This window comes from Antechinus flavipes, chromosome 2 (genome assembly GCF_016432865.1).
Source record: "Antechinus flavipes isolate AdamAnt ecotype Samford, QLD, Australia chromosome 2, AdamAnt_v2, whole genome shotgun sequence".
Taxonomy (NCBI): Eukaryota; Metazoa; Chordata; class Mammalia; order Dasyuromorphia; family Dasyuridae; genus Antechinus; species Antechinus flavipes.
Genome location: NC_067399.1, coordinates 322,989,744 through 323,014,085, shown reverse-complemented (window position 1 = coordinate 323,014,085; position 24,342 = coordinate 322,989,744). Strand labels below are relative to the sequence as shown.

Genomic DNA, 24,342 nt, shown 5'->3' with positions numbered 1-24,342 from the left:
TTTTGCCACCATCTTAGTTTATATATTTTATTTTAACTTATCTTTAAGGTTTTCTGATATTTGCCTGTTTTTTCTTAGTCTAAAGGTTTTTTCCCGTTTAGTTCAATGAGAATTCCATAACTTCAAAGCAACTTGGGTTTATAATGAATTTGAGTACCTAGTATTTATATTGACCACTTGTATGACATATTTTGGTATTGGAGGTCCATGAACTTGTATGGGAAAAAAAAAATGACATCTTTTGTTTCACTACCCTTTGGTTTCTTTATAATCCTATGTGTTTTTATTTCGTGCATTTAATAACATTCTTCTAAGTGGTTCATAGGTTTCATTATACTTCTGAAGAATTCCATGATATTAAAAAAAAAAGTTAAGACCCCCTGTTCCAGAAACTGATCATGAGCTCTGAAGTGAAAGGTCTGTTCTCAAAATTATTGGTTTCCTCTAGAGACATTGAAAGGACTTCTTGTCCTTTTCTATTTTCTTTGTTAAAATGCCTATTTAGAATATACTGTCAAACATAAAAAAAAACTATAGTTAATGAAAACAAACTCCTTAATTTAACAATTAGTTGATTTCTTTTACAAAATAACTGTGATATAGACTCTGTGAACCACATATAGAAGAGCATGCAGTGAAGAAGCAAAAGTCTTCTGAAGCTGTAACTTTTTAGTCCAAGTTATATTAGAAATACTGGTTTACATTTATTTCAGTAGTAAAATCTGCACATTTTATAAAAGCTTTTCTCTTATGCTATGCTTAATGATAGAATTATCCTTTTGAAATGTTTTCTGTGTTGCTTCATTTCTGGCTGTTGTTTTCTCTTATTCTTCCCTATAATGTCTCCCCAATCCATGTTTTTTCGTAGCCTTCAAGATGGTCAGCAAGGCCAGCAGTCCACAGTCCAGGTCAAAGTCCAGTCCCGTCCCCCTTCCCAGGCTGCAGTGCTCAGTGCTAGTGCCTCCTTGCTGGTGAGAAATGGGAGTGTCCACTTAGAAGCATCACATGACAATGCATCTGCTGTAGGCGTTAGCAGTTTGCATCATGAACTTGGTATGCAGGCCTTATGTAACCTTGGTGACATGGAAGTTTTAATGCAGCAGATAATGGGTAATGATGAATTGAAATTCATTTTCCACATAGCTTCATTTTTGAATCATATAGGTATACTTTTAACAGGATTTGGGTTAAACATGAAGAGGAAAAATATAACTCCTGCTTTTCTTCTCATTTTCTCTCCACTCTTGTCCCACACTTTTTTCTCTAGCATGTTCAGTGAAAAAATAGCAAAACAAAGTTTTCTGATATTAATGTTTTATGCTTTCTCATAAATAGTTTTATTCTTAGCTACATAAATATCTTGGAGAAGAATGCTGAATTGCTCTCTTGAGTGTTTAATAGTTCTGTTTCTTGTGGGAAAGAGGCACTTCCTGAGATAGTTTATATTTTGAAGTAATTGTTAAATCACCTTCTGTAGGGTTCATTCCAATCATGATTGTTATGCTCTTGAGATAATCATAGTTGCATTTTAATACCAAATACCTTTCTTTGCACCTATAATAATTTTCTGTTAATGGATTTATTAATGGCTTCTAAGTTAGTAATCATTTAAGACCATCAGATCATAGATTTAGAACTGGAAGCTACCTTAAAAGATACTCTAAAAAATATCTATGAAGGCTTGGAAAGGTATAATGACTTGTCTAAAAGTCGCACATGAATTTGTACTCCAGATTTAAACATTTTTTCTACTGCATGCTTCTCTGCTGCACCTTGTGGATCCAAAGACAAGATTTTTGTAAAAGCTCCTATGCCCTTAAAGAGTTTATATTCTACTTTACATATTACATACTACTTTACAGATAAGTAGTAATAATGGTAACTGACACATACAACACTTGTGAGTTTGGAGAAAGACCTTACCAAATATCTTCAAATTTAACTTTATAGTAAGTCTTAGAAATACTATTAACCAGTCATTCAGTAAACATTGATTAAACACTTACTTGATGTCCTATACTGTGCTAAATGCCTGACTTAAGAAAAAAGACAAAAGACATTCTCTGCCCTCAAAGAGCTTATAATGCAATGAGGGAGACAACATAAAAACATGTGTATAAAAAGCAGACTGCATGCAAGATAAATAGAAAAAAAGTAAAGAAGGCATAGGGATTGTAAGAGGTTGGGGAATGTTTCCTATAAAAGATGAGATTTTCATTGGAATTTAAAATAAGCCAGCAAATTCAGTAGTTGGCGCAGAGGAGGGAGAATGTTGCAGGCCTGGAGCCAAGAAATGGAGTGTCTTGTTTGTGGGACAGGTAGGAGGCTAGTATCACCACGTCAGAGAGTACGTCGTAGGGAATAAGGTATAAGAAGAATGGAGAGGTTGGAGGGGGCTAGGGTTTGAACAGCTTTGAATGCCACACAGAGCATTTTGTGTTTGTTCCTGAAAGCAGCTGCTGTAGTTTATTGAATTAAGGTGAGTAACAGGGCCAGACTTGCATTTTAGGAAAATCATTTTGGTGAATGGATGGAAGTGGGTGCAGACTCACCAGCAGACTGTTGTATTAATCCAGGCATGAGGTGATAAGGGCCTCCATTAGACACACCTCCTCTGGTGTGTCGGAGGAAACAAGGGAGCATATCTGAGGGGTGTTGGAAAGGTGCTATCAATAGGCCTTGGCAACAGGTTGACTGGTGGGTGGGGGTGAGAGATAAGGACAAGTCCAGGATAACTTCTGGATTATGAACCTGAGAGAGTAGAAGGATGGTGTGTCCTCTACAGTAATAGGAAAGGTAGGATGCAGGTTTTAGGGGGAAAGATGAATTTACTTTGGGACATAATGTTAAGATGCCTACTGTATATCTAATTAAAGATGTCTGAAAGGAGATGCAAGATTGGAGGTCAGCAGAAAGGTTGATTTGAGAATGGTGCATAGGGATGGCAGTGAAATCTATGGCAGTGTATGAGAGCCCCAGACAGACCCTACCTAGGAGTTAGAGGCTGTGATATTGATGAGAATCCTCCAAAAGAGATTGAGAAGGAATAGTCAGATATGTAAAAAGACCAGGAGAGAATGGTGTTCCCAAACCTGGACAGAAGAGATTATCAAGGAAGAGAGGGTGATAAACAGTGTCAGAAGCTGCAGAGAGGTCAGAAGTAAAGATTGAGAAAAAAGACATTTTACAGATGAGGAAACTGAGCTTCAAAAGAGGTTAAGTAACTTTTGCCCATGGTCAAACAGCTGGCGTCAGTGGTAGGATTTGAATCAGATCTTCAGATTTCCAAATCTAGCCATTTACTGGACTGCAAACTTTTTTTAAAATAAATTTTTATTGATATTTTTTATTTCTTACATCACTATAGTGTCCCATATATTCTTCCTTCTTCCCTTCCTAGAGAGCCATCTCTTATGACATTTCCTTTCTTAGAAAGGAAAAGGAAAAAAAAAAGTCAGCCCAACTGATTGATAATGTTGAAAAAGTCCCAAAATATGAGAAATATGTGCTATTTGTGGACTTCTCACCTCTATATAGGGTTTGGTGATGTCTTCTCGGATCTCTTAATTTGAATCTCACTTGATCTTTATAATTTTGTTACATTTACTTTTAATTTTGTTATTGTGTATATTTTCTTGACTCTAACTTTCCTCGGCATCAATATTCATGCAAGTCTTTCCATTCTTTTTTGAACTCGTCATAAACATAATTTCTTATAATATAGTAATTTTCCATTATATTCATGTGCAACAGTTTGTCTCGTCATTCCCTACTTGATGGATCTACAGTTTACAATTCTTAAATATCACAGAAAATACTGCTATAAACTCTTTGGAGTATATGCAGACTTTTTTTTTTTTTTTTAACAGTGACTTTTTTGATGTACGAGGTGCAATATTAGGGTCCCTAGTTAGTCATTTTATTAGCATAATTCCAAATTACTTTCCAAAATATTTGTGCCATTTCACAACTCCACCAACATTATGTGCCTATCTTTTTACAACTCTTCCAACATTCACATTTCCAATTTTTCACCATTTTTGCCAGTTTGCAGGTGGGAGGTATAATTGTATTGATTTGCATTACTCTTATTGTAATTTGGAGTATTTTTTTCATGTGACTGTGAATACTTTGCAGTTCTCTTGAGAACTTTGACCATTGATTTGTTGAGAAATGGCTATTAGTGTCTTATATAGTTAATTCATTATTTTTATATCTTGGATATTCAGCCCTTATCAGGAATTTAATAAAAATATATTTTCCTATTATCTCCTCTTATCTATTTTTTGTAATTATAGATCTTTTAATGACTGATTCCATCTCTTACTTGGTAAAATATACATCACCCATAACTGAAAGATAAAAAATGTTTATCTTTGAATATTTTAATAGTTTGATCTGTAATATTAAGGTTAAATATCCATTTTGGATGTATTGTGGAATGTGATATAAGATGTTGTTCTGACCCTCATTTCTGCCAGACTCTTTTCCAATTTTCCCAATTATTTTTTATCAAATTAGAAGGTTTTCCCTATGTAATTTATTTTCTTTATCAAACATTAGTTTATTCTTCTGTTTGTCTCCTTTCAATCTAGTCTCTTTCACTTGAGTTTCTTTCTCTGTTCTCTAACCAATCCCTGATGATTTTAATGATTTATTAATCTAATTAAATAAATTAAATAAACTTAATGATTCATTAATTAAATTAATTTAAATGATTATTATTAATGATTTATAAGTATAGTTTGAGTTCTAGTAGTATTATTCACTTTTCATGCTTGCTTCTTTTCATCATTTTCCTTAACACTTTAGATTTTATTTTGTTTCTCCAAACGAATTTTGTTATTATTTTATTACAGGCTATTTGTTATATTATTTTCTAGCTAAAGCAAGAAAAGTGTTTCTATTTTTAATATTATTAGTCAAATATATAATTAGAATTTTACTGTTGGTATGAACGCATTTTCAAGTAACAAAGTTACTTTTAATTGCAAATATATCTAGTAAAGTAGTAACAGTGCCTTCATTTAAAGCTAATTAACCTAAATTTCTTTACAGAAACAATTCATTATTCATAATATTGGCATGAATCTTCATTTAATGCTACCCTGTGTCATAGCTTTTGCATTATGGTTACTGTAATAGAGTAATTGAAGTATAAAATTTTAATTTGATTTTGAATCCTGAACTATTTAGATTTCTCAGTAGGTATAATATTATAGTATTAGAAGTTTTCTATTATAAAGATATTTGGTATGCCACAAGCTTTGCCTAAGAATCCTTTATTGTATGGAGCATCAACATTTTTAAAAATAAAATTTTATTTATATTTTTTGTTCTTTTTATTGCCTAAATTTCTCCTATGTCCTTTCATTTCTTTCCTCACAAGTTATTCATATAACAAAGAAGATAAAGAGAAAAGGAGTAAGAGGAGCAAAATTGAGATATACATCAAAAAAATATGATCTTTCTTACAGTCATGGATTCTCTCTCATTTCACCTCTTCATAGGAATATTTCTTCTCATATCTCTTCTTTAGGAAAAAGCTTGTTTTTTATAATTTTGCAGAATTCATTTCCATTTGTTTTGTGGTTCTTTCCATTTACTCTATTCTAGCCATTGTCTATATTGTTTTCTTGGTTGCATTTAGTTCACTTATCAGTTCATATGAGTTTATACATGCTTCTGTATTTATCATTTTCCTTATTTCTTACAGCACAGTAATATTCTATTCTATTTATTCATCCATTATCCAGTATTGGAGGTTTTTTGGTAAATTTTATTATTTATTTTAAACTTAAATACAAAAAGAACAAATTGTCATCTGCACAGCAGAACACAATAGAGAGGATTCAATATAAAAAATTTTTACATTTCAAGAAAACCTATATAATAAATACTATGCATTATAAAGCTGCCCAGCTTTGCTTCTTTATAAGTTTTCTGTTCTCTATTGTTCACTTTTTCTTTTTTTTAGTAAATAAAAGCTTTTTATTTTCAAAATATATGCAGATAGTTTTCAACATTCACCCTTGCAAAACCTTGTGCTCCAATTTTTTTCTTCTCCCTTTTTCCCCACTCCCTCCCCTACAGAGCAAGTAATTCAATATAAGTATAACATATATTGTGTTAAACATGTGCAGTTCTTTGATGTATATTTCCACAATTATGCTGCACAGGAAAAATCAGAGCAAAAAGGCAAGCAAACAACAACAAAAAAAGATGAAAATACTTTGTTGTGATCCACATTCAGTCCCCACAGCCCTTTTTCTGGATGTAGATGTTCTCTCCATCACCAGTCTGTTGGAATTGGCCTGAAACACCTCATTGTTGAAAAGAGCCACTTACGTCAGAATTGATCATCATATAATCTTGTTGTTCCAATTTGTTCTACTTTCTCTTGGTTCTTCACACTTCACTTAGCATCAATTCCTGTAAGTCTCTCCAGGCCTCTCTGAAATCATCCTACTCATTTTTTCTTAGAGAACAATATTATTCTCTAACATTCATATACCATAACTTATTCAGCCATTCTCCAACTGATGGGCATCCACTCAGTTTCCAGTTTCTAGCCACTACAAACAGGGCTGCCACAAACATTTTTGCACATGTGGGTCCCTTTCCCTCCTTGAAGATCTCTTTGGGGTATAAGTCCAGTAGAAACACTGCTGGATCAAAGGGTATGCACAGTTTGATGACTTGTTGAGCATAGTTCCAAATTGCTCCCCAGAATGGCTGGATATGTTCACAATTCCACTAACAATGCATCAGTGTCCCAGTTTTCCCATATCCCCTCCAATAATTTGTCACTATCTTTTCCTGTCATCTTATCCAATCTGAGAGGTGTATAGTGGTATCTCAGAGTTGTCTTAAATTGTATTACCTGATCAACAGTGATTTAGAGCATTTTTTCATAAGACTAGAAATGGTTTTAATTTCATCATCTGAAAATTGTTCATATTCTTTGACCATTTAGGGGACCATGGCATGTGTGTACTGTGATTTATTAAAGATGAGAAGGGAACTTTAGTTTCATACCAGAAACTGGTAGAAAAACTCAGTTTCCTATCATATGTTTTTGATTGTGTTTTATTAAGTGCTTTATTAAGCAACAAGTGCTTGACTAGTTCAAAGGATTTTATTAATGGTGACCTCACTGGAGAAGCATGGGGATAACAATTGTCCTTTAGCATTTTGTAGCACAAATTACATTTTAAATTAATATGGTTTTGTCTGGCACAATAGGGATTATGGTTTTTTTCTATGTTTCATTGATTTAAAAAAAATACTAGTTGGGCAATTTTCACATATTTAGTGTGTTTTTAAGTCTTAAGTAATGAAATACTCACTGGACACCCTTTCTTAAATTGAAAGAAGCTAACATTCTGAAGAATGTTTTCTTTTAGTTGAAACATCCACTTTCTTTATAAAAATCCTTAAGTTATAGCTTTGTGGAGCCACTGTTTATGTCTATGTATTTCTAGTATTTGTTCCTTATATTTGGAGAATGTTAGATTCAGAAGACTCAGAGATAGTTATCTAAGGCAAGACATCACTGATGAATAAATCCTCTCCTAATGAAAGATGATCAACAAGTCCTTATGCCTTTGCTTCTTTAAATCTCTTGCCTAGCTTTTTAAAAACTTGTTTTGTACTCTTCTACTTCTCTTCCTATGTGAAATAATAACTACTCATTATTATTCATAATTCCTTTTCAAGATTTTACCAGTGTATTTGTATTCAACATTTATTGCCTTTGGCCTCCATGTTTCTCCAGCTTGTGAAGTTAGTCAATTATTTGCTAAGTAGGGCACTCTCGGGGATTTTTTATCTCTTTGGGAGTTATCATATCAGTTAAACTTCTATTAAAATTATAATTGATGTCAGTGTAATTTCTGTTGTTCATTATGAATTTTTCATCATCAATTCTTAAGGTTAAGATTGAGTTCTTTTAGTTTTATGCTATTCTTTCTACTAGTTTTCTAATCTTAGTAATTCCAGTATTTGCTCTTATGACTTGATCACTTAATAATATTAGAGACGGATTCAGGAATGAGACTCATATGAAAAATTAGTCATTTTCTGTCAACTTAAATTTTATTTTTTGAAAGGTTATGTGTTTGCTGTATTCAATAACTACCACTTCTCTTTTTCTTTTGTACTATTTATAGCTTGCTTTTCTTTTTAAGTGTATAGCAAAGTCAAAATCTGTTTTCAAAGCTGATCCTAAAATTGGGTAATGGGTACTGGTTCTGTCAAATGGCACCCAACCTTGTGCACAGTTCTGACACAAGGGTCTCCTGGAAACTCTTTCTGCCCAGATTTTCTGCCCTTCTACTCTTCTCTGAGTGCTATGTACTCTTGATACCTCTGCATGCAGTTGCCTCTCTCACAGCTGGTACTGCTTCTACCTCACCATCTCTCCTAGTGTCTATAATGACTGCTCTTTCTAGTTGTGGACTGGAAAAATGACTCATTGTCATTTTTGTCAAAATGACTCAAAATCATTGTGATTTTTTGTTGATTTATCTCATTCATAATTCAGTTTGTCCTGTTTTTTAAGTTGTTTAGAGGGGGGTAATAGAAGAGTTTGGCAAAAATGCTCATTCTACTCTGTTATCTTTGTTCATTTTATAAATTCACTTAAGACTTGTTTAATTACTTTTTCTGAAATTGTATTATTTAAATTCCACTTTTCCATCTATCTAGAAAGTTTATGTATTTTATAAATATTTATTCATTTCATTTGTTAATTTTCCTGACAAATAATTTAGAAAAAATAGGTTATTTTTTTCTTGGCCTGTGATGATTTCTTTTCTTTCACATTTAATACTCAATTTTTTTTTCTTAAAAAAAAAAATGAAAGAAAATTTTTTATTTCTTTCATTTTCTTTATCCTTTTTTTTTAAAAAAAAAAAAAAACAAAGCCAACTACTAGTTTTGTCATCTTAGTAGAACTAGTTTTGTCATTTTAGTAGAATTTTTGCTTTCAATTTTTTTACTTTTTTCTCTGATTTTCATAATTTCTTTTTTTGATATTTAGGGTTTAATGATTTGCTGACTTAGAGGTTTTTAAAAAGTTACATGCTATTTCATTTATATATCCTTTCTCTTTTGTGTTGATGAAAGAGTTTAAAGATAAAAAAATTTTCTCTAAAGACTGCTTTGGCTGCATGCTCAAGATTTTCCAATTATGTTAAAAGAAAATGTTCATGATATAAAGACAAATTGTAGATGCAATAAAAGCAAATAAAAACCTTGTTTCTTATGCCCTGGACAGAGTACATACAGTAAGGGGGAAAAGTAACTGAGTTTTTTTCCTGTATTACTCACAGAGGCAGTTAGTGAATGAAAAAGTTTCACATTAGCTTCTGGATGGGACAAAAGACTAGGAGGTATGCTATCATAAATATCTCCACAGTGAATACCTTTCTAGTTGATTTTGTTGGGGCTTCTTATTTTGAATGTTTGTTGTTAGGAAAACTAAGAGAATTATGCAAATAAATTTTTTGAAAATCCATTTATTCAGTTTCATAATGTTTCTTCTTTTTGACAAGATTAGCTGATCTTATCAACTTTCTTTGAGAAATTCTTTTGATGAGGAGCTCTTTGAGGAACAGTGAGCTTTCAAAGAAAGGCTAAAGTAAAACAAGGAGCACCTTGCTCTCTTTCTGTGAAATAACTATTTCAAAACATGTAGTGGATAGAGCACCAGCCCTGCAATCAGGAGGACCTGAGTTCAAATGTGGCCTCTGGCATTTAAGACTTACTGGCTGTTGTGTCATCCTGGGCAAGTCACTTAGCCCTAATTGCCTAAGCAAAAAAAAGAAAAAAAAATTAAGTTCTGAGTTGTAGTTTCTTTATATGTAAAAAGAAAGTTAGACTATGACCTCCAAGCTTTTTTCCAGTTGAAAGAATATTTGAAATACATATCTATCAAGAGTCCCTTAAGGTTAGTTTATAATTTATGAGTTTCAATTTCTGACTTTTAAATATATTTTTATAAGATCAGTATCTAAAATAATTTTAATGGCTTTTTTGAATACTCACATATTGACTCAGTAATAAGCTATTGAAATAAAACTTATTTTTAAACTTCTGTTTTATATTTGAAACATACAACTCTTAAATTTCATAATATATATATTTCTTGTGTAGCATGAAAAGCTTCACAAGCCTTTACATGGTCTTAATAAACATCATGGTATCATGGCACACAATTTCTCATGAACATGAAGCAGGTTGTAGTCCCTTTAAGAAACTGATTTGAGATCCTTTCAGATTGATTTGTGCAGATCACTCCCAGCCCCTCTTGGCTGATACATTATCATTTCAGGAAGCCTGCATCTTTGATTCACAAATCCTGGTCAAAAGCACCCCTTTGAATTCCTATAGGAGATTCGGGCTTGTCCCAGGCCCCACTGCAGCTGAGCCAACCTGGGCTCTCACAACCCCCATTGTATCTGAACCAACTTGGGACTCCACTCATGGGCCCCTTTAGCTAAATCTCTCATTATAAAAAGAGCCAAACTAAATCCTCTCTTTGCAGAGGTTCCAAACATGCCAGCCCTCTTGGCACTTCTAGGAGCTTCTGCCCCCTGGAATATGGTTTCCAGTGCCAAGCTCTCTTTATCTAACACCTTTTACTAACTGGACTTGAACCTTACTTCCAATCCTCTTTTATCATAATAAACCTCTTTTTATCAATCTAGGTTTTCGGGTCTGTAAATTCCTTTACAGGGGACTCTTGCGCTACCAGAAAGGGAATCCTCAGAACTCCTAGACCTCATTTAACTCCCTACCCTTGCGCCAACCACTAGACCTTATTTAACTCCCTGATCACCAGTAACCCTAATTTAATTTGGGTATCCCAAATCTAAACCTTATCAAACAGAATAAAATAGTTTTATGCTTTGGTCCTAAGTTATTTAATTGTGTATTGAAAATGTAAAACTTAATATCACTTTGAAGAAATAAAAGTGCATATATATGTTTTTGATTTGTTATTTTGGAGAATATGAAATACAGGTAAAGTAAAGTAAAAATGTTTTTTTTAATGTTGTTAATAAACGAAAGTACTGCATTTCAAACAGAAATGTAAAGAGGTTTGGGGAAAGTACTTAATAGCATCAGTAAAATTCCATAAAAAAATTTATTTCGGTAATTATAAGTAGTTGTTGATTTATGGAAAAGACTTTTAGGATGTTGTATCAAGTAACTTTGAATATCTAAATAGCCTGCATGCTTTCTGAGCGATTGTGGGGTTACCTGAGATCTAAATGAGACTCCTTGGCATATCTAGTCGACATTCACGGAGCAGATTGTATGAAGTGGGCCCCTAAAAGACAGATGAAACAAATACGGGAGTGGAGCTGGCAGCAATGGTCTTCTTGCTCCTGCCATTCCTTTTGTACACTTAGATTTATTTTCAAAATGTAAGTCTCTCACAAAGTATAAGCAACAGTTCTTCAGGGAATACCACCATTCTTCCAGAATCCACAAGTAAAAAACAAAACAGAACAAGACAAAAAAAGCCCATATTGTTTGTAATGCTAACAAAGGAGGTGATTCCCTGCAGTTTATCTGCTATTCTTTTCATTATCTTATTTTCTGTTGTACATCTCTTATGTTAAGAGACCTAGGCAAATCAATGCCACAATACTGCTATTCTCATACTAAGAAAGGTAAAAGATCTTTGTTCTAAAGGAGCTCTTAATCTAATGGGGGAGATAGCATACAAATAACTATGCAAAGAACTATATACTGGATAAATTGAAAATAATCAGTTATTTTCATTTAAATTTATGGAATTTAAATATATATCAAGTTAAATATATATATATATATATATATATAAATTATTTTTAATTTAAATATACATAAATATATCTGTTATAATAAAGGGCAGACTTCTTTGCTAATTTTGAGTGACTTGACAAGGATCGAGAATTTTACAGGGACAAATATGGAATTTAGTCTTAAAACTGTAGAACTTCAAGGCTAACAAAAGAGAATGCTTACAATATCAATAGCCTATAATAATCAATTCAAAATTGAAATTCACTGAATATGATTTTCAATGTGTGAAGTTCAATTCTATAATCAAAGAATAGATTTTTGTTTTGAGCTGGGAAAGGGAAAATGGGGAAATTAATGATGTGGGTGTGGTCCCTTTAAGATTCCTTTCTGATTTCCAACCCCACCTCGTTGATGTAATTGTCAATCAAGGATCTTTTGATTCACAAATCCTGGTCCCTTTGAATTCCAATAGAAGATCAGGCCTGTCCCAGCCCCACTTGGATCTGAGCCAACTTGGGACACCCACAGGCCCCTCCCTCTAGCTAAATCTTCCATTATAAAAGACCCTCTCTTTGCAGAGGTTCCAAACATGCCAGCTTTACGCCTGGCATGCCAGGACCCTCTGTCCATTGGAATCCTGTTTCTGGTGCCCTTCTTATCTCTATTTTTACCTATTTCCTTAACTATATTTTAACCTTACTTCCAAACCCCCATAATAAATCTCTTTTGTCAGTCTAGCTTTTCAGGCCAGTAAATTCCTTTATTGGGAACTCTCGCACTGCTACTAGACTTATTTAACTCCATAAGTAAGACAGGTCAGTTTTAAAGTAAATGTTCTTATGGTATAAGGCAGTATTTCACAAATGAATTGATATCTGTCATTTTGCATTTGAAATGATTAATATGTAAATCTGTAAAGTTTTAAAAAACTTTTTTTAAAGTTTTGAAATGTTTTTTAAAAATATGTGTATATAAAAATTAGATTTTTTTCTTAGAGTATATTTCATATAAATGTGTTTTGACTTTCTGTTTTTCAGTTCTATTCTTTTTATTAAGTTCAATTACCCAAAATAAATGTTTTTGTAAAATTTTTTTTTTTAAACATTAGATTCTTTTTCTGACCCCTCAAATCCCCATTTTAAGCAATGGTTTAATTCTGATTTCCTGAAATTTTTATTCTTAATTAAATTTCAGACTAAAATGACCAAATATAAAGGAGTAGATTCTGTTCCTTTTTGTATAGGATAGACACTAAATATTTATTAAAGTGTCTTATGTGTGCCAGATAAATATACTAATATTGGGAATACAAATAAGAAAAAATAAAGAAGACAATTCTTTCTTTCAGGAAGCTTAAAATCTAATGAGGGAAGACAGTACACAAAAGGAAACTGAAAAGTGGAGGAGAGGGCATGTCATGGGGTAACATGATCTTTTGTTCATATAGTCAGGACCAAAGAGAGGAGCTGAAATGGTATGAAATGAAGTATAGTTATTTTGTCTAGAGATAGGCAACAAAAACTTCACTATTGATGTCAGGTTTATCCAGAGAGGTAGCCTAGATGTTTTTAAATGCTTAAAATGTTGATGTACTTTTTCTTCTCCTGCTTAGGAAATTATAACTTCACTACATCCACTTTGATTTTCCACCTCCTCCTTACCCAATATATTCTATTTTTAATATTGTACTTGAACACTTGTCTCTTTCTACTTCTGAATCTTCTTCTATTGAGTCTTAATAGTTCATTGACACTTTTCTTCCTATTTTTGTGATCACTATAACTGTCTCCCTTCTCCTCTCAATTCCCCCTATCCCACAAAAAATCTTCCCTTGTAATGGCTAAATATAGATACCCATAATAAATCCTCATATTTATTTTCCATGTCAGAAATTGTCTCATTTTATATGGCTTGCCGATTATTCTTTATGTAATTTGTTCTTGGTTCTTTTCACTTTTTCTCTGTAGTAAAAAATCTTTGTTTTGCTCTGTAGCAACAAATTTTCTTTCTGAACTCAGTCCTTTTGTCATTTCTTATAGAATAATGATATTCCATTACTTCTTCATATACCATAATTTATTCAGTCTTTCCCAGTTTATTCTTACTTTGTAGTAACTTATAATAAACCAAGGTTATATTATTTTTTAAAAAATTATGTATATCTTTTCCCTCTTTGATCTCTTTGTGGTATGAGATAGTGAGATAGCACATGTGTGTTTGTGTGTGTGTAATTTCATGGCTTTTTTCAATATGATTCCAAAATGCTTTTCAGAATGATTGGACCAGGATAGTTAAATCAGTCAGTTCACAGATCTGCTTAAGTGTCATTAGTGTGGAAACTGAACCAAGATAATGGAATAAGAAAAATCAATACAACTCAGATGCCTACATAGTGATTCCAGCAACAATCCAAAAAGAATGCCATTTGGAATAGTAATTAGAAAGTCAAAAGAAAAAAATAACATTTTTTTCTAATCCAAGACAACAGATTCAACCTACAACCAAGTGACCAAGATGGGATCTATGAATGAATAGGTTGGAATCATGGACTCAGTACTTAGTGGGCCATCAGTATAGGGATATCTAGGATTGATCTCAGATTTCATCTCTGGCCCAGATCTGCAGCATGGATTCTTCCAGCTAAACCAGGATTGCAAATTCAGTGCCTAGAATGCCAAGTGTTGGAAATGCTGAAAACAAATCTTGGACTCAGTCCTATGTTCAGGATATCAGTTCAGGGAGGTCTCCCAATGGGTCTAGGATCATAAAGTCTGCTTCCAGAACTCTTTTTTTTTTTTTTTAGGCCAGCAATTTCTGGTTGCCTATAACATTGCTAGAAGGATCAAAACAAAAAAAGATAAAGAGCTATAAATAGTACCAGGAATCTCCACAACACAAACCCAGAAGACGATAATTCTAAAACATCTACAAGCAGAGTCTTTAGAAACAAATATGACTTGCTCACAAAATTAGTTAGAAACACTAGGAGAAATTATGCAAGAATTTAAAGATATTATCAATGAAATGAGAATAATAATGGAAAGAATTAGAAAAGAAATAAAAGATATAGAAAAGAGAATTAGTAGCTTAGCACAGCCAATACTAGACTATACCTAAGAACAGACTTCCTGAAAATGAATAGATAAGAAAAGAAATCATTATTAAAACAAAATCAAAAAATTGAAACAGTGGAAAGAAATGTAAGTTGTTTAACAAAGAAAACTGACTTGGAAATAGCAGATCAAGAGCGATAACTTGGACTGTCTGAAAACCATTACCAAAAAAAAAAAAAAAAGAGCCTGAGTATCATATTTCTAGGGAATATAGGGAATAAAAACTATTATAGTAGTATTAGAGTAAAGCAAAACTAAAAAAGAATCCAAAAATCTCTTCCTGAAAAATCCCAAAGTGAAAACTCCAAGAAATATCACAGCCAAAATCAATTTAAAAAGCAAACAGTAAAAGCAAAGTTCAAGTCCAAAGGAACCATAGTCAAAAGAAGATTTAGCTACTACCACAATAAAATAGTAAAGAGCATGGAAGATGGTATTTTTTTAAAGGCAGTTCTAGACTTGTACAACCAAAGAACACCTCCATTCTCCAGACAACTAAGTAATCTTAAAGTAATATCTGACTTTCAAGCATCCTGATGAAAAGCTGAATAGTAACTACGAAAATATAGGATGAAAGAGAAAAACAAAAAGGACAAGTGAAAAGTCAGAAAATATAGAAATGAAATGTTTTCATTCTTATTGTGGGAAGGGAAGTTTATGATATTCGTATTCCAAAGGAATTGTAATGTGTCAAGGAAGAACTATCATAAGCATTAGAGAATCAAGAAAAGGAATGAACCCCAGGGCAACTCCTAAAACATAACTAAAAGTAAGTAGGAGAAAGGGAGAGAAACAGCACTAAGCAAGTCAGCATGGTCTTGGGCAGCCATGAAAGTAGCTCTCACTTCTACCCTATCAGAATGAAAATAGGAGATAAAAACCATTTCACCTTAAACAAGGCAGATGTCAACAAAAGTCCAATAAGATGGAGAGCCTGGAAGTGATTTTTGTTGTTTTCATTATCTTAAAATAGGGGCAGCTAGGTGACACAGTGGATAGAGCACCAGCCCAGAAGTCAGGAGAACTAGAGTTCAAATCTGGCCTCAGGCACTTAATATTCCTAGTTGTGTGACCCTGGGCAAGTCACTTAATCCCAATTGCCTCAGCAAAAAAAAAAAAGGAAGAAAGGGGCCTTCTTTGTGAATCTGTGATGTATAGCAAGAAATAGTTACACTTTTTTGGTTTCCATTTAGCATTCTCCAGAGATCCATGAATCTAACCTTTCTAAAATTCCATTCATCACTTTAGCTTCTATATTTATTATATATTTAAATTTATCTGGGTCTTCTGAGGAATAAGCTGAGATTTTCTGCTAATATAATTTTTACTTTATCTTCCTATAACTTCGATTTAACTCTAAGGACGTAGTTTTGCCATTTGTTACATATGTATTCAGTAATGATATTAATTCATTTTCTGTGCTAATTTTTAGCAAAATATAATTTCCTTCATTGTCTAGTTGAATTAGATTTATTTTTACTTTGTTTAAATCTTGACTTGTACCCCTGCTTTTAAAATTTCAATTATTGCATAACAGAGAGCCTGCTTTAGTACACACACACACACACACACACACACACACACACACACACACACATACATATACATATAACAGAATGAAGATACTAGAATTAAGAGGATTTAGGAATGACTTTCTTTAGAAGATGTAATTTTATTTGGGTTTTAAAGGAAGCTAGGGATGCCAGGAAGAGGGAATCAGAGCATTCTAGGAAATGGGGGAGAGTCAAAGAAAAATGCAGAGTTGAGAAATGTGTTTGTAAAGCCAGGAGGCCAGTGTTACCAGATTAAAGAATGCTTGACAGGGAGTAATATGTAAAGAGACTAGAAAGATAAAAGGGGATAGGTCATAAAGGGCTGTAAGTTCCAAACAGAGGGTTTTGTTTTGACTCTGGAGGCAATAGGGAAGCACTGGAGTTTATTAGGTAGGTGATCAGACTTGCATGTTAGGAAAATCACCTTGATCAATTAAATTCCCTTTGAGACCCCTACTTATAATAAAGTATAATGTATAATATAATAAAGATTTATCCTCTCTCCACATAAGAATGTGTACATTTTCCATGACCTGGATCTAAGCAGTAGGTGACAAGGGTCGTCCGGTGGTTCCTCTTCCTCATCAGCAACTAGATCTCTTCTTGCCCTGGTCCTTTGTCTCAGCGTTCGTTCTCTCCCTTGTCACTGGAATCTTCCTGTGGCTTCCTCTCTCTGGCTTCCTAAGCTATGAGCTAGGAAAATAACTATGTGAATTTTTTCTCAGCTTTCTCAATTTGAATATGGTCTTTTGTGTTTTCTAGATTGTTGTGGAAAATGTATACCAAGTAAGCGAGGCCACGCTTACTCTGCCATCTTGATTCTGTCTCTTCTAGATGCTTTCTCAATCCTGGGCAGCCCATTGTTTCCAATGGCCAGTGCGAATTTTGGCTCTGTTTCCTTGTAGCTCCCAGTAATCTTCAACATGCGCCTCCATGCCCTAATGTGTAATGATCTGTGGGATGGTTTTTATCTCCTACTTCTGACAGGGTAGAAGTGAGATCTACTTTCATGGTTGCCCAAGCTCATGCTGACTTGCCTAGTTCTATTTCTCCTCCCTTCTCTCCCACCTACTTTTAGTCATGTTTTAGACTTTGTCTACTTGTTCTTCCTGGAGTTCATTCCTTTTCTTGATTTTCCAATGCTTATGCTAGTTATTCCTTGAATCTATAATATTCTTTTTTTTTTTTTAATTCTAAAAGTCTTTGTCTTTAAAATTCCCTCATCTTTTTTTTTTTTTTTTTTTTTTGAGGCAATTGGGGTTAAGTGACTTGCCCAGGGTCACACAGATAGGAAGTATTAAGTGTCTGAGACCAGATTTGAATTCAGGGCCAGTTTTTATACTTTTGGAGAGTGTATGTCTTTTCTCCCTGCTTGATGTCCCTTAGCATTAGCTCCTCTGCATGATGACATATCGGGGGTTAGAGAAAAAGAAAGAAGCTCCCTCTTGTTTGGTAAAGGTACAAGGGTCATACCACAGAGGGGTTTGCAACCTCCAAGGTCTGAAACTATGGAACTCTCTCCAGGATTTGATAGGCTATTTCTTAAAGGCCTCCAGGGATCTCTCTGGTCTGTATTCCCCTCATCAGTTCCAGTTTACCTTCAACAACTAGGTGAAGGAGAGGCACCTTCCTTTTATATTTAAATTCCCAAATTTTGCTGCTCCTTTCATCAGTTGATAGGATTAAAGGCTCATGTAAGATCAAAATTCTGTATTATGCGTTTTTTTGAATGGAAATACATGATGTTTTATTTTTATTTTTTAATGTATATATTTATCCTGATATATTGTAAGCTCATAGAGGGGAGAAATAAGGTTTTTTCTTTCTCCAGCAGAGGCTTAATAGTACTTGTTTAATAAATGCATGTTGATTAAATTATGATATTAAAAGCCAGCATGATATTTTGAATAGAATGCTGGAATTGAAGTTAGAAAGACTTTAATAGGTTCATATCCTAATCCTTAGCTAGACAGTGTTTACTGTCTTAACACTGATTGGTTGTTAGCTCATGGTTTCTAAGAGAAAGTAATAACTTAATGGCAGAAGTAAAAATACTTCTCATTTCTTAGGACTTTTTTTTTTTTTTAATTGTACTCAGATCTTCGCTTAAGAGCTGGTAAGAGTAGACTGAGTAGACTCCCCTGGTGATTAGTTAGCCATGGTAATTTCTCCATACTCAGGTAGATGAGTAAAAATAAATCTCAAATTCAAACATTCATTCTCATTAATAAGTGAAGGAACAGAAAAGGGCAGCTGGTGAGTACAGGTCCAACATTGGATTGCCCAAGAACAGAAAAACTAATGGAGGTATAAATACTAATATGAGATTGGCACAGAATAAGCCCCCTGCTGACTCCCTATTAGGCAAACTGTTAAATGCTAGGAAAAGAAATAAAACTGCTACTTTGATAGGGAATGTCCAACATGGATGAGACTTGGTAATCAAGATTTATAATTGTGGGAAATAAATTGGACAGATGAATATGGGACTTTTGGTTATTGCCAACTGTTAATGGTAAAACTAAATTTGAAAAAATTAAAGCCTAAGAGAAAGAAAGACTAGCATTCTTCCAGAAGGGGAGCAGTATGAAGTAGGCTAGATAGAACTTTCACTTCAGAAGTTTTCTAGTGTATGTGAGGTCTTTTTCTTTAAGAGAGCTTTGCAGAGGAACATTTCCACCTATTAAAAAAAAAAAAAAAAAAAAACCTGTTGTGAGACAATTACAGAAAGGAGCAGTTTAAAAGGGAAGAGTCTCAAAACAGCACTCTCAGCTATTAGTGATGGAGATTATTTCTACCTTCACAACCCAAGGCCAAAATTTGTAACTGAATTGTAGTACCTTTACTGTAAATTTTCAAATTATAGTTTAAAATTTTTTATAACTGATAAAACATTTTAGTGGATTTTTGAGTTTTACAGCTAGGATTAAGATTGAGTGCTAGTAGCACACTTCCTCTTATATCTCTAAGGTGATACATTTTCTTGTAATAGAAGTTGACTTTGACTACTAGAGAATAAGCATAGGTATTTTGAATAAGTAGGTAGTTTGAAATGATTCAACAGAATTTAATTATTTAGGTAAAGTATAGCTAAATCACCTAAATTTTGGGAAAAGTGAGATTTTTTAGCAATTTTTTTATTGGGAATTATAAATTCAAATTTAATTTGGTTGAAGTTTGGCTTGAAACTGTTGTAATGTGTCTCATTTAAATTGTAATGTGTTCTTCTGATAGGATAATTGTGGTAGATCAGAATTTAATGCAGAATACATTTTCTGTTTGGGATTAAGGCAATATGCTGAGCAAATGCCATTAGGAAAGCTTGAGTTTCATCTATGATCTAGGTGATAGGTAAATCTCCCTTCTCAATTTAATAATACATGCTGAGTTCTCTCAAATAGTTTAATCTGTAACTTGATTTAGTTTACTAGAGCCTACTTAACAAAGTTTGTTTCATTAAATTATGTATGAGATTATGGCTTAATCTCATAATTTAGTCTTTTTAACATTTAGGAGTTTGAAGGACCCGCAGAAAAAACTAGAAAACATTACACTTGTTTCCTATTTTAGTTTGTCCCTTAGTTTGTAGCCATTAATGATACTCAATTAGATTTGGCACAAACAACTGAGATTGGAATGATGCATTTGAGAATAGAACAGTATCAATCTGATTGTGGTGTTTCTCCATGATTTCCTTCTCGTTAGTACCAAAGAGAGTAAATTGTGTAAAATCAGAGTCATTCTTAAGTGACCCTATCTTTAACTTTGCTTGACTTTGAGGCGTATGATCCTTCAGGGGAGAGCATTAATAGTACTTCCTTGGTGCTAATCCCATCTCTTCATTGAAGATAATAAGGCAGCAGTTGCTCACTTAGCTATATCTCCCCATCTGAGAGGTAGGCCAATCAGAATTACTTAGGGAAGAATTGAGGTAGCACTAATCTGCTTTTTCATGATTTCATGATCTAGTCAAAAACTTTTGCCTTTCTATGGAAGATGCTTTCTTCTCTATAAAATCAATGTTCAGTTTCAGTCATTTATTATCCCAGGCAGGGACCCACCAACTGATCTTCCCTTTATGTGTTAATAATCTCTTTTTTTTTACTTTAAAAAAAAATCAAAAAAAAAAAAAATATTGAGGAACATTGCCGGATAGTTCTCTTAAAACAAATCTCAATATTCATATTACCATGGAGTTCTTACATATTCAAATTATATTATTTTATGTTAAAATTTATTTCCAAAGTGCAAAATACATACTGTTTCATACAGCTCAGTTTAGGCATTTTCTTTATATTTGTGTATCAGTTTAATATAGTTGAATATTCATGTCAACTATAAATTTTGATCAGTAATTTGGAAGATGAGAGCAAATTGATAGATTGACTAGCTCTTAATTATCTGAAACCAATGGGAGAACAAATGTTGCTTGGAATAGTAATAATAATAATTTACATGTGATACCTAGTTTTTTACTGTTAGCTGAAAAAAAAATTAATTTCATTTTTCATTATCCTACTATCCAGTTGTTGCACTTTTTTTTTCTCTCTTCCCCAAATAAAACAAAACATCTTTCATTAAAACTGCTGGGAAGTAGCCAGACTGACCTCTGTTTCAGTTAGTTCTTTTGTTCATTTTCTGGCAAAGTTGCTTATATGTAAATGAAGTGTTTAAAACTAAGAGGATATCCCACAAAATGGATAATCATTCCTTTATGGAATTTGAAAAAAAAATTTCCTCCTAGCCTAAGAGATCTGTTATTCAAGAAAGTTCTATTATGAAGGATACCTTGGCTCAAAAAGCTTAGTATGGCCCTTGGCTCAAGGTTCAAAGTAAAAGTGAAGTATCAAATAGTTGGGAAATCAGTTCTAAATGTGAAGAACTCAGAGGCATTCTTGTAGCCAGAAATACCTTTTTATTGATGTGAAAAAGGTTCATGGGCAAAATCCAAAAATGATTTAGCTACAGGTTTTGAGTAAATGGCATTTTAAAAGGAAAGAGAAAATAGTGAGATTTAGGGTGAGATATAAAGAATTGGGGAGGGTCCTCAGGAACAAACTCACATGTGCATTATGTTTATGTCAGCAATTACATGATGGAAAAGCCAGAAGTGGAGTATAATGCAGGATAATGAGATTGCTTTTGTCATATTATTTGTGGGGGTTAACTGTGCCTAGATCACCCTTGCAGAGAAGTGGGATCTGTTTAATGTGATGAATTAAATATCCCTGTCATGCTGATAAGACAGTCTCAGGAATTTAACCTTCCTTTGTGGATGATACAGTAGATAATGGGAGCAGGGAGCAGGATGGCCTTCATGGAGACAAAATGGATGGTTAAATTTACATTAAAAAGTGCTTGGTTGTGTTTTGTTTTTTTTTAATTTCAAAATAAGTTTTTTTTTTTTAAGTATTTTTTTAAAAAAATCTTCTTTAATAATCTTGATTGCTATAGCTAGGAGAAAGGGAAAAGAGAATTGAACTTGTTTTTAGCTCCCCTCACTTTCCTGTTTAAAAAATCATAGTTACTTAAATAAAACTCCATGAATATCCCAGTCTTTCAAAGTAAGCAACAATACCAAAGAATCCAGGGACTTAAAATTGGAAACTGCGGAGAGAGGAGTATTGCATTATTCCTTTTTTGGGGGAAGGAGGAGATTTATTGGCTTTGAAGGATTTTTTGGGTACGTATGTATATTCAGATTAGAGCAAGAGGCAGTTTGTTTTAGTGAATAGAAAACTGATTTTACTGTCAAGATTTGAAGTGTTTAAGTCCAGTCTCTTGTCCTTATTGGCTACTATTCATTGCCCACTTTCTGTATGTCAGAGGACCATGATTTTATCTTAAGTTTTTTTGATATGTCTTCATAAGAGGGAGTTCCCTCACTTTGTAAATGGGGAAATTATTATTTTCAGTGAATTTTTGCCTTTGAAGTGAACAAACACTAACAGTGAAGTATTTTTGATCACCTGAAAATCTTTCAGATTATTATTTAGAGCAGAATTTTTTTTTTTTTACTTAAACAAATTTCCAAGACAACACAACAATTTGATGTCTACCAAGTTCATAGTCATTTGTTTTTAAAATGTAATCCAGTTAGGACAATTGTCATTTAAAAATTGTGTTGTTGGTTTTTTTCCTGTGTGTATTTTGTGGCAGTTTTTGGATTGGCTTATATTATGATGAATAATTATTCTTGCTGAATTTTCTTAAGTTTCCAGTCATCTGACTTATAGTGGGTTAGAAAATTATTCTGCTATTAAGTAATTTTAATCTATAACTAATATGATGTTAGCATAATTGATTGTTCTTTTGTTGAACTATTCTTACAAAGCTCTAAATTTATGAGCAGCAAAGTTAATTTGGAATTTTATTATTTGAGATTAAAGCAGCCTTGCAATATAATTGCCTCTTGACATCATTGGCAAGTTAATTATGATCATTTCTAAGTAATATTAAATTCACTTGATTCTATCTAGATTTGTTGTACTGAATTGGATAGGTTTAAATTAGAGATAAATCCATTTTAGAAACAACTGCAAAACTGTGTATTTATTTTAGTTCCCTTTTATATATGTTGAAGTTCTGTCTTATATGATAGTCTTTTCCATTTGTTATCATGTTAAATTTTATATTCTGATGATTTATGAAACAGTTAACCTTTAGAATTTTATATTCTATTTTTCTCTTAAGCTATAGGGCAAAAGGGGGAAGTGGGAGCTGCACCCATATTCTAATGGCCCTTTGTCTTCACCCTATCCCTTCTTCCCTCCCCCTTTTTTTTTTGGTAGGTAAGTTCTCTTCTACACTTTATGAGACTGGTGGCTGTGACATGTCACTTGTGAATTTTGAACCAGCAGCAAGAAGAGCATCCAACATCTGGTGTGTGCAAATTCAGTTTCAAATTAATATCACTTTGTCTTTTTTGTTTTTAGCCAAATGCTTTGAACTTAAGTTTCTAAGCCTTGAATCATAAATGTGGATATAAAATAAATCTTTATATTTGTGTAGATTTAGTTAATTTGTCAGAGCTTATTTTCCAGTTTTTTGTTTTGTTTTGTTTTGTTTTTAACTAGAAACACTTCCCTTGGAAATTGGGAAAAAGTATTTTAGAAAAAAGTTAGATTCAGGATTCAAATTTTTCTTTATATTTTTTCTTGTGCCGGGGAATTCTTTTGTGATATGGTTTCAGAAATTAGCTATAGTTCCTGAGTTTATGCTGAATTATGTTTATATTAAAAATTTACAATAAAATATTTTAAATTGCATGTCATCAACCTTTTTTATGTTTTCTCTTTTTGAAATCACATTTCCTTCTGAGGACTGTCAAGTGTGCTTTGTATTTGTTTTTTAATAAAATAATTAGACTTCTATCTGACAAGTAGAAGGTGGACTATTTCTGAAAATGGGGATTTTTTTCACATTTAGTTTTTAGGAATGAAATGCAAAAAAAGACAGCATTTGGGGAGGTGCAAACTAAATTTCAATTACAAATTTTATTATATATTTACTCTGTGGAAGAACTAGGTGCTACATGAAAAATAGATACCTTCCTTACCCTGAAAGGATTTTATCCCCTATTAGGAGATAGACAAATAAGAATATAGAGAATTGTGTCATGGGGCAAAAAGGAGATGGAGGGACAACTTTCTGCCAGGAAGATCAGAAGTTTCTTAGAGGAATTGGCAACTGAGCTGAATTTTGGATAAAGAAGAGAATTTCAAGTTAGGAATGAGTTTTAAGTATATTCCAGATGTTTGTTTCTATAAATTTGTTATCATTGCTGATCAGGATTTCTCAGTTTTAGAATCACTGCAAAGTTGTCTGGGTTTTTTTTTTTTTTTTTTTGCCTCCTCTCAATTATCCTTTCCCTAATG

The 24,342-nt window shown here is 32.9% G+C and overlaps 1 protein-coding gene across 1 annotated transcript in view; it reads left to right on the top strand.

The window, feature by feature from the left end:
- Positions 1–24,342, top strand: part of PCNX1 (pecanex 1) — a 221,085-nt gene that overhangs the window by 102,690 nt on the left and 94,053 nt on the right. The window contains exons 8-9 of the mRNA XM_051977680.1: positions 869–1,110; positions 23,257–23,347. Coding sequence (XP_051833640.1) covers positions 869–1,110; positions 23,257–23,347 — 333 coding nt within the window. The remainder of the gene's footprint in view (positions 1–868; positions 1,111–23,256; positions 23,348–24,342) is intronic.